Source organism: Lolium rigidum, chromosome 1 (genome assembly GCF_022539505.1).
Source record: "Lolium rigidum isolate FL_2022 chromosome 1, APGP_CSIRO_Lrig_0.1, whole genome shotgun sequence".
Taxonomy (NCBI): domain Eukaryota; kingdom Viridiplantae; phylum Streptophyta; class Magnoliopsida; order Poales; family Poaceae; genus Lolium; species Lolium rigidum.
In genome coordinates, this window is record NC_061508.1 from 226,800,059 (window position 1) to 226,810,977 (window position 10,919).

General features: G+C 48.0%; 2 protein-coding genes across 2 annotated transcripts; one reads left to right on the forward strand and one right to left on the reverse strand.

Annotated features, from left to right (window-relative positions):
- Positions 1-244: 244 nt before the first annotated feature.
- Positions 245-2,470, forward strand: LOC124690821 (COBRA-like protein 5). The gene is made up of 4 exons (XM_047224153.1): positions 245-472; positions 565-644; positions 896-1,814; positions 1,911-2,470. The coding sequence occupies exons 1-4, from the start codon at positions 409-411 to the stop codon at positions 2,192-2,194; spliced, it is 1,347 nt and encodes a 448-aa protein (XP_047080109.1). The 5' UTR covers positions 245-408; the 3' UTR covers positions 2,195-2,470.
- Positions 2,471-2,715: 245 nt separating this feature from the next.
- On the reverse strand, positions 2,716-6,421 carry LOC124690831 (COBRA-like protein 2). Its single transcript, XM_047224163.1, has 6 exons — positions 6,337-6,421; positions 5,128-5,207; positions 3,829-4,288; positions 3,492-3,651; positions 3,124-3,401; positions 2,716-3,038 (listed from the first exon to the last, which is right to left on the reverse strand). Exons 1-6 carry the CDS (start codon positions 6,419-6,421, stop codon positions 2,716-2,718), a joined length of 1,386 nt encoding a protein of 461 aa, XP_047080119.1.
- Between the last annotated feature and the right edge of the window lie 4,498 nt (positions 6,422-10,919).

The window sequence follows — 10,919 nt, forward strand, 5'->3', positions numbered from 1 at the left end:
ACCGCGGTTGCTTCGGCTCAGCGTTGAGCTACCTACCAGGGAGCCGGCCAGCCGACGTGTGCGAGAGCAACGACGCAACGCCACCAGGAGATTAATTCTGATTCCGGAGCACGCACAGGGACACGGAGTATGATGTATCTATCGATGGATCAGTAGCAGAGAGGTGAGGTTGAGCCATCACCCGCGGATTAATTCAATGGAGTTATTTTGAAGTAACCCAACCGACGGTGTGACATGCCATCTCGATCGCTGGCTCGCCGTGTGAGATGCCTCACTTGTCTTCTTATTCTTGCCCAATGCATGGCCTTTTAATTGCCTGCCACTTCCTCAAGGGTCATCTCAGCTCGATCGATCACTTGTGCTAGACATCGTGTGCTTGCGCGCTGTTCTTGCAGGGGAGTGCATGCCATGGAGCTCCGCAACTCTATGCTACTGGCTCTGATCCTTGTAGTCACATGCTCCGCCGTCGCAGGTAGTCTAAGTTGCTTCTGCATTCTTTGCTTCTTGCCTGATCGAGCTAGCGAGTCATCTTGTTACTCATCATCGATCGTTTCTTGGCTGCAGTGGCGTATGATCCCCTGGATCCGAGAGGAAACATTACCCTCAAATGGGATATCCAATCGTGGACGCCTGACGGATACGTGGTGAGTGCACACTGACATGCATGATCCGACGATATATTTGAGATTTCTGCTCTGTTTTAAATAGCCGGCTATGCCGCTATGCCGACTATACCTTTCCGTATGCTGCTAGTGCTATAGCCCGCTAAAGGTGCTAAAGACTTAAATGTGGCTATAGCCCGTTGCCTGGCTATAGCTGTTTAGAGTGCGGCTATAGCCTGTAGCCCGCTATTTAAAACCATGGATTTCTGACACTGACATGCATGGTTCATCAGGCTATGGTGACGATGAACAACTACCAGCAGTACCGTCAGATCATGGCGCCTGGGTGGACGCTGGGTTGGTCGTGGGCCAAGAAGGAGGTGATCTGGTCCATCGTGGGCGCGCAGGCGACGGAGCAGGGCGACTGCTCCAAGTTCAAGGGCGGCATCCCGCACTCCTGCAAGCACACGCCCTCCATCGTCGACCTCCTCCCCGGCGTGCCCTACAACCAGCAGATCGCCAACTGCTGCCGCGGCGGCGTCGTCTCCGCCTATGGCCAGGACCCCGCCGGCTCGGTCTCCGCGTTCCAGGTCTCCGTCGGCCTCGCCGGCACCACCAACAAGACCGTGAAGCTCCCCAAGAACTTCACCCTCATGGGCCCCGGCCTCGGCTACACCTGCGGCCCCGCCACCATCGTCCCCTCCACCGTCTACTGGAGCACCGACCACCGGCGCAAGACCCAGGCGCTGATGACCTGGACGGTGACCTGCACCTACACGCAGCAGCTTGCCTCCCGGTACCCGACCTGCTGCGTCTCCTTCTCCTCCTTCTACAACAGCACCATCGTGCCGTGCGCCCGGTGCGCGTGCGGCTGCGGCGCGCACAAGAGCACGGAGGGCCGCGGCGGCAAGAGCCACAGCGACGGCTGCATCATGGGCGACTCCAAGCGGGCGCTGACCCCCGGCGTCAACACCCCCAAGAAGGACGGCGCGCAGCTGCTGCAGTGCACCAACCACATGTGCCCCATCCGGGTGCACTGGCACGTCAAGCTCAACTACAAGGACTACTGGCGCGCCAAGATCGCCGTCACCAACTTCAACTACCGCATGAACTACACGCAGTGGACGCTCGTGGCGCAGCACCCTAACCTCAACAATGTCACCGAGGTCTTCAGCTTCCAGTACAAGCCACTCCTACCCTACGGCAACATCAGTAAGTCTTAAGCCCCGCGTTCATTCAGATTGGTTCCAGTACAAGCATCTTGCTTTGGATCCATCAGTTAATAAGATCTCTCTTCTTCCGCCTCAGATGACACGGGCATGTTCTACGGGATGAAGCTCTACAACGACCTGCTCATGGAGGCCGGCCCGTTCGGCAACGTCCAGTCGGAGGTGCTCATGCGCAAGGACGACAGCACCTTCACCTTCGGCCAGGGATGGGCCTTCCCGCGCAAGATCTACTTCAACGGCGACGAGTGCAAGATGCCGCCACCCGACGCCTACCCCTACCTGCCCAACTCCGCGCCGCGTTTCCCCGTCGCCTCCACCGTCGCTGCCATGGCGTGCTTGCTGGTGCTACTCCTACTAGCATGATCGATCAAGAGGGATCTTTTAATCCCATCTTGTTAATTTCTCATGTTGGAATGAGCAGGGCGGTGTAGGTAAGTTGTCATATGGTTGATTGGATTTTGTGCCATAGAGGCTGGGTTGCCGAGGAAAAAATATGTTGTGCAGTTTTGCAATTACAATTCCAAGCCAGATCTTCTTCATGTACAACGTAGCTTTCTGAATTTCGATTAGGCCTGCTTTGAAATGTATATCTTGGATCAGAAAAGAAAATACTAAAAATATTGGATACTTGTCACCCAACTACAAAAAGTTCTGAAAGTAAAGATGCCAATCATTTATCTGGATAAATTGCGTTGGAGTTATCCCAATCAGGTCTCAGTATTCAGGCTGAGAGCACAAAACCACACGAATTTACAACCTACACCTGAATGAATTGAAGGAGCCTAAGCTCACTTCCTAAAACACACCTGAATCAGCTTTTGTTGCGAGCCTACATCCTAAACTTGCCAGAAACTGAAGATGTCAGCAGTCAACAGCCAGGTGGGTCAGGACTTTCCGCAGTATTTATCCAACACAAAATGATTGTGCAAGAACGCCACCATTGCGCAGAAGGCAACAGACAGAATGAGAAACGTCGTCTTCTTCAATCTAGGAGATGAGTCTGGTAACACTGGGTACGAATCTGGTGGAGGCATGACGCAGCTCTCGCCGTTGAAGTATATGCGTCTTGGAAACGCCCAGCCCTTCCCGAAGGTGAAGGACGACGGGTCCTTCCGGAACAGAAGCTCGGATTGCACATTGCCCTCTGGACCAGCTACCATGAGCAGGTCATTGTAGTACTTGACACCCCACAACATTGCAGTATCATCTGCAGCAAAATATTAGTCAGAAGCTTTAACATTACATCAAAAATCTGAAATGAAACATGCCAAGAGTATGAATCAAGTACTCACTTATTACTCCATAGGGATTTAAAGCTTTGTAGTTGAAGCTGTAAATAGTGCTGATATTTTCAAAGTTTGGGTGTTGAGCAACCAAGTTCCACTGCGAGTAGTTCATCCGGTAATTCCAATTTGTAATTGTGACCTTCACCCTCCAGTAGTCCCTATAGTTGAGCTTAACATGCCAGTGCACCCTTATTGGGCACATATGGGGTGTGCATTCTACTAGAGGAGTTGAGCTGTCCTTCCCAGGTCCATTCACCACAGAAGCCAAATAAGGAGAATTACTCCTATAGAAGTAAGGAATACATTTAAAATTAGTATTTAAAAGCACAAACTGTATATCATTTTTCAGAGAATTTTGAAGTGATAATACTTACTCCACACAGCTCCCAGGTTTGGTTATGTTGTTTTGGCAGCCGCATGAACATTTTGGACAGTCTATTATTGTATCGTTATAAAACGATGAGAGTGAAACACAACAAGTTGGACCTCTTTGAGCAACAAACTGTGAATATGTACATTCCACATTCCAAGTCACTGAAAAAGAGAGAATCATTTGGTTATTCAGCGAGTTGATCATGTGCTATATTGACTGTTGAACTGTGATTCTAACCAAAATCCGAAAACATGTGGGTTCTGTCTTAATAGCAACTAAACAACACCCGCAAAAAAAACAACTATAAACAGAAAAGGAAGAATACTGAAACCACTTACCATGGGCTTGAGTAGTTCTCCTCCCATCAGGAGAAATGAACTTAGTGGGTGGTTTCATTGTTTGGGCTACTCCGCAGGTATATCCTGGACCTGGGGCCTTGAGAGTGAAGTTTTTCGGCGCTCTAACTGTCTTATTGCTAGTCCCAGATCGTCCAACAGTGATCTGGAACGATGCCACTGCACTGACTGGATCCTGTACCCATGAGCTAAGAACTCCCCCTTTGCAACAATTTGCAACCTGCACGTTGAATGGCACACCAGGAAGCAAGTCAACTGTTACTGGATTCTTCTTGCAGCAGTGTGGTATGTTGCCTTTAAAGTGAGAACAATCCCCTTGCTCTACGGCCTGCCCACCGAGCATGCTCCAGATGATCTCTTTCTTTGCCCAAACCCAGCCAAGATGCCACCCAGGTGCTTGGATATGACGGTACTTCTGGTAATTGTATATGGACACAACAGCCTGTGAAATGCAGATTTTACAGGACATCAACAGCAGAAAAAAAAATGTCGAACTAGAATTAGGTAAAAAAAAGTGCATTCGTTCGTTAGATTTATAATTTTAGAATGCCAATTTGATGTCAAACTAAAAATAAGAGCCATCTTAAAAACAGGCACTTGTTTCTGACTTTTGAATGAACTTCAAACGGAAATACGAATAGTTAGAAACTAGAGTAACTCTGAATGCTGCCATTTCATCTTGCATAAACAATCCCTTCTCTAACTGAAACTAATCGAAAAGAATATTGACCAAGAAGAGTGAATTAAAAAGGCAGTATATTGTATTCAAAGTACGAAAGCAAGCATTTTTTTTCATTTTGATTCAGTGACAACAATTCATTACACACTGTGGTAATGGCATATCACTCCGCTCCATAATATAAGCCTTTTTAGCAAAGTAAAACAGTTTGCTAAAACGGCATATATTATGGAATGGAGGTACACTAGCCATAACATGAGAACATTAGAGCGGAAAAATAATGCCCAAAGAAGCCCCCATTTTCCGCATTATTGATGCGAAAAGCAAACATTAATCAGAGGAAATAAAGATCTGCAACGATTTTTTATTGTGTTTTAGATTACAACTGTGGAGAATTTTGAGGTCCAAGAAATAGAATTGCATAACCAGCAAATCTATGATTTAGAAATATTACAGTAAAGAATATTAATCTACTTTTATTACAGAGGACGTGCATTGTGATGTTAAGTGATGACAAAGTTTCAGAACAGCAGCTGCATATTATATACAGAGTAGTATGTGTTAATGATACAAGGCAGACAATTTAGCGTTGGTGTACTTACAGTATAGCCATCCGAAGTCCACTCCATGATATCCCACTTGATAGTGATGTTCCCATTTGGATCAAGAGGGTCATAAGCTTCTGCAGAGAGATGAGATAGGCAAGTTTCAGAAGGAGGTACCGCAGTAGCTCAAATTGAATAATGGAGTGCATGAGCTGGTTACATGCGTTTCAACACATCTCCTTGTTCACATCAATTCCTTATTTAACCAGAAAAAAAAGAGAGTATAAAGCTCAATTACCAGAAGAAACTACACACATCCAATCGTGGTTGAATAAAGAACAGAGGAAGAACAGCGAAACTATGAAACAAAAATGCAGAGTCCGCAGAGAAAAGGGTGCCGGTGATCTGGACGTTATGATCAGTTTACAGTGGAACAATACGCTGCCCCCTCTCCCCCTAGCATTACTACACAAGTGACTGTACTGCGGCCACATTTATATATGAGATGTCTGGAAAAAAAAAAGGACGGAAATCTAACAGTTGCAGCGATGGTGTAGATTCTGGTTCCTCGTAAGATTTGTCCCTGTTATTATGAATCGGAAATGCGTGGCGATTTATGTGTGCATCCACTGAGGTGCCCACCAAATCGAGAAGATATATCCTAGTACTACCTTAATAAATAAATAATTAATAGTACAGTAGTATACATGACTTGGTGATATGCGTTTCAACAAATCTCCTTGTTGACATCATCAGGTTATAACTGAAAATGAAAAAGGAGTATAAAGCACAATACGGATCAAGATTCGTTTGATACTAGTAGAAAGAACTAGACACATCCAGTCCAGTCCTGCTGAATAAAAAATCGAGAAAGTAGTCTGAAACCATCAGATATGCCTGCACATTCCGCAGTCAACAGGATGCCTATGATCGATTCTAAATGGAACAATACACATTATTGCAGAGTTGGCGGAAATCTAGGTGGGGTTGTGATGGCTCGAGATTCTTATTCCTCATATAAGATTTTTTTTCCCCTCTTAGGAATCGAAGAATGTGCGGCGATTTACATATCGCGTGCTCATTATATGGAGAAAACCCTCGGCCTCGTAGTGGACGGCGGCGGCGCGAGGCCAAGAAAACTGGTTTTTGGAAGAGGAGGAAGAAGACTCTTGATACAACAGTAGAAAAAAAAACCTAAAGCAAAGAAAGGAAACCGAAGAATGCGATCAATCGCGGGGGTTAGGGAGGCGCATGGCGGTGACATACCTGCGGAAGGCAGCGCGGCGACGAGCAGCGCGAGCGCGACGGCGGCGGCGGCAGAGAGGCGCGGGAGTAATGTGGGCGCCGCCATGGCTCCCCCGTGACAGGTACAGGCGAAGAAACAAACCCCCTCTACGCGGCTAGGCAATGGTAGCTGTGCCTCTCCCCCTCCTCCTCCTAGTACTAGTACAAGTACTCATTTATTTCCTTGCGTCTTTTCCTCGGCGACTGTGATTAATACGGGGAGGTGCGCATTTCTTCTCGGCCAGTTTTGTATGGGTGCGGAGCGAAAGGCGAAGCCCGAGTGAGACGACTGGGAGCGCGTGTCAGAGGCGCCTGGCGAGCAGTGTGCGGACCCCACCCTAACGAGCAACAAGGCTGCAGCGGCCACACGAGCTGACGAGCGCTCTTTTCCTCCTCAGTCCCCGCGCGCGCGTGAGAGAGAGAGAGAGCGTTTCTGCTGCTGCTGCTTGGGCCGTTGCGCTCCCTCACAGCGGGGACCAGCGACGCGCAGAGGAAAGAAGAAAAGAGAGAAAGCCAAAGGGCGCATGGGTTTGCGCCATTGGCGTGGGAGCTTTCTTTGGCTCGCCACTTTTGTTCTGGGGGCAGGCATGTGACGACGGGGCAAAGAGAAAACAATACGCTACACTACGGCAGCGCTGACCGACCGTGGATCGAGATACGGAAAGCATGTCTTTACTCGTACTTAAATCTTGTTCCCCCGTTTAGCAGGACACGGATACGTGATGTCGGGACATCGTACGCCCGCCCGCCGGTTCTGCTGTTGTTGTACCGCCGGCCGCCTCTCCTTTATCCTCGTATCGTGTCGTGGCGGCGGTATGTTGGTTGGGGATAACCTTCTGTGGAGTGTACTCTCCCTACTTGTGCAGGACTGGGATCAGGTGACATGCACACAGCATGTCACCGGTGAACAGTGCCCGTAACATGCGCCTAGTTTTTTGCCGTTGGATCAAAATTTGATGTACAGATGAACATGAACATGATGATGCTACAGTGTATACGCTACAGTACATGTGCTACAGGGATCGTCTGCAGTGACTTGTTACAGTGCATGTGCTACAGTGTCATCTACAGTGATGCGCTGCAGTAATTGATCTGGTTCGCTCAATTTTGATCCAACGGTCCAGAGTGCATGTTACGACACTGTTCACCGGTGACATGCTGTGTGCATGTCACCTGATCCCAGTCCACTTGTGCAATACTACTACTAGTACTATACTCTAGTTTTATCTGTGACCGAGCTTGAGCGTCCCCAAATCAGCCACACCCGCGATGTTCGGCAGCTCGCACATCCACCAATAAAGGGCATCTTGACCTGACAAAAATAACCCTTTTCTAAAAAAAAACACAAACTCATCCAGCCAAACTATTCACCTCATCTAATCATTTTGTGTGGCGCCCCTCCCATTGGCGCCACACCTCACTATGTGGCGCCCATGTGAGCGGCGCCACTCATCAATCTGACGTGGCCTGCTCGATGTTGACCAGCCGACGTGGCAGGACGTGTGGCGCCCTTCACATCGGCGTCACACATTGAAATTGTGGCGCCGCTCTGAAGGACGCCACACATCCACTTATGTGTGGCGCCCACGCCCGCCCCAGCCCGAGCCCTCCTCTATTCTCCTCTTCTCTTTTCTCTGTTTGTAAAGAACCGCTGCCGCCGACCGCCTCTCCTCCGTCCCCCCTCCAAATCCACCAAGGATTTGTCAGATCTAGCCGGCCAACTCCTTCCCCATCCATTCATCAAGGTATTCCCCTTCGATTCCCTCCGATTCATCCACTAGTGTTGGTGGATTTGGTAGATTTGGATATGAACCCTAGACATGGAAATTTATGTTGGTGGATTTGGATATGAACCATACATATGGAAATTAATGTTGGTGGAATCTACATTGTAGTCTATGTGTTTGAACCAAAGATTTGTTGGAACCCTAGATATGAAATTTTAAATGTATGTGTTGAAACCCTTTGTATGTATGTGTTGAAATGTCTAATATTTGCTTAACAAGTGCATTGAAATGTGTTGCATATGCCTAGTATTTGCTTAGGAAATGCATTATATTGTCTTACATATGCCTAGTATTTGCTTAGGAAATGCATTATATTGTCTTACATATGCCTAGTATTTGGTTAGGAATGACTCATATTTGTTAGGAATGGCTCATAATATGGTGTATTTGTGATTTTTTTAGGATGGTGTATCTTATAGATCATGAGTATGACAGAGAACACAGGGCATGTCATATGAAGGAAAGGGGGAAGGTACTAATATTTATTTTTGTTAACACCTCTTGTTTTATTCCATTTTATAAGGCATAATATTATGTGTTTGGATGTGCTTGTAGGTTCTTCAGCCCTTGAAGATTCGTTACCACGGTAAAGTAAGTGACATGTCGTATGACGAGCGGTACACGGAGTTCATCCAGCCTACCGGTCTTCTCCCCTTCATCACGCTTGTAAGCCGGGGGGCGCCAAACATGAATGCCGCGGCACTCACCGCCCTTGTCGACCGGTGGAGGCCGAAGACGCACACCTTCCACTTGAGGGCCGGCGAGATGACCCTTACTCTGCAGGATGTTTCCATGATCCTTGCTCTTCCTATTCAGGGCGAGCCACTGTGTATGAACACAGTTTCTGATGGGTGGCGACAGCGAGATGGAGAACCTTATTGGTCTGGCTCCTCCAGAGCCAGAAGATAAAAAAGATAGAGCTCCCGTCGGCGCACCTTTCCTTTGGATCAGGACTCACTTTGGTACTTGCCCGCCAGAGGCCGACCGAGACACTATCAGGACATACACCCGAGTGTACTTGTGGTATATGCTTTCGAGGACTCTCTTTGCTGACAGTGGTGGGAAGTTGGCCCATTGGTGTTGGCTGAAGGCGCTTACGGTGTTGGAGCACCCGTGGAGTTGGGGAAGTGCGGCAGTTGCCTACCTCTACCGACAGGTGATGATTTGCTATCTGTACTATTCTTCTATAGTACTAGTCTGCTAGACAAAGTTCTAACCAAATGTCTTATGTACGCAGTTGGACGAAGGTTGTCGCATGATTGGGAGCGGCGGTATTCGTGGATGCTTGCTCCTACTTTCCTTATGGAGCTGGGATCGCCTATCAGTTGGGCGGCCCAGGATTTTCAACCAGAGGCCATGGCCTCATTACCGGAACAACCCTGATCGGGAGCCCACTTGGGCATACATTTGGGACAATGTCTCAGAGATGACGAGTGATCCAATTGTCATGTACAGGCACTACACTGAGCAGTCGGATACTCTTACCTCTGAGCAGGTAACCGATTTTAAGCCATCACTCTTTTGCTACCTCTGAGCAGGTAAACGATATTTGTATGCTGCAGGTGGATTGGGAGCCATATTGTACCTTTTACCATATTGGCTCGGCGATGAGTGACCTCAACACCAAGTGCTTGGAGGAGGCGGGTTTCTGGCGTATGCGGTGCCCACTCATATGCATGTGGCTTGTTGAATACCACCAGCCGCACAGAATGATGAGACAGTTCGGGTTGTATCAGGAGTGCCCACCTGAGTGGCAAGACACGGACCACGCGCTCCATAGGTAAACTTCTTCAATCATGCGATGGAAACTTGTTGATCATAGGAAGCGATAGAATCTAACGTTATCCATTGTGCTCAATATCTTGCAGGCTTGATAGGCAGCGACAAAGGAAGATCACGAATTGGCCTGTCCATCATAGGATTCACGTGACAGCGTTCGAACACTGTCTAGAAGCGATACGGAATGGCGGACTTGTCGAGGTTGTCCCGTACGACGCGGCCGCTTTCAACAACTATCTCCAATGGTTTCATCAAAACACGCGTATCAAGTTAGTGAACAACGCGTATGATGAAGACATCTTGGACGACCCCATCGCGTTCGATGAGGTTGCGCAAAGCCAGTACGACATGACTGCTCGAAAAGGGCGATCGACTTATATTGCTTCCTCCCTGAACTTCGTGGTAATGTATTCTCTCATAAGCTAGTATATCATCTATATTGGCATGTGCTCGTTCAAATTGTGTATAATATGTTTTTCACAGCGGTTCGAGATCCAAAAAACAGCTGAGGAGTGTGAGGTTATTTGGGATCAGAGCCAGAGAGATGAAAATCCTATCGGACCGATGCGGTATTTCATTAAGGTATGGTCACCAACTTTGAATGTAAGCTATTATATTTGACGGCTTTGTAACCATGACTTCCATGACGCAGAACACTGCACGGAAGTTGCGGCGGTTAGCCAACTTGCTAGGTTGCCGCGAAGGTGAAATTGCTACATCCTCTTCTGAAGAGGCGGAGGTTTGGACTATTTTGTTGCCGTGAAACATGTGTTTAGTAATTTCAACTTTTGTAATCTTATGTGTTCACGTTTGTGAAGATTCCTGATGACACCATTCTGAGTCAAGGCAAGAAGCAAGCCACACGGTCTGCGTACCAGTTGAAGCCAAGGGGAAAGGCTCCAAACCGTTACACTCCGGAAGATTATGTGAACCGAGAAAAGAAGGCTGTGATCGAGTCCGATGAGGAGCCGCCACGGAGATCGGCTTTGAGGAGGATGA

Excerpts from the sequence above, each read along its gene's own strand:
- LOC124690831 (XM_047224163.1), bottom strand. The coding sequence starts at position 6,421 with ATGGCGGCGCCCACATTACTCCCGCGCCTCTCTGCCGCCGCCGCCGTC. Across the intron at positions 5,208-6,336 it reads CGCCGCGCTGCCTTCCGCAG|AAGCTTATGACCCTCTTGAT; the intron begins GTATGTCACCGC and ends ATCTCTCTGCAG. Across the intron at positions 3,652-3,828 it reads GAGAACTACTCAAGCCCATG|TGACTTGGAATGTGGAATGT; the intron begins GTAAGTGGTTTC and ends TCTCTTTTTCAG.
- LOC124690821 (XM_047224153.1), top strand. The coding sequence starts at position 409 with ATGGAGCTCCGCAACTCTATGCTACTGGCTCTGATCCTTGTAGTCACA. Across the intron at positions 473-564 it reads CACATGCTCCGCCGTCGCAG|TGGCGTATGATCCCCTGGAT; the intron begins GTAGTCTAAGTT and ends TCTTGGCTGCAG. Across the intron at positions 1,815-1,910 it reads CCTACCCTACGGCAACATCA|ATGACACGGGCATGTTCTAC; the intron begins GTAAGTCTTAAG and ends CTTCCGCCTCAG.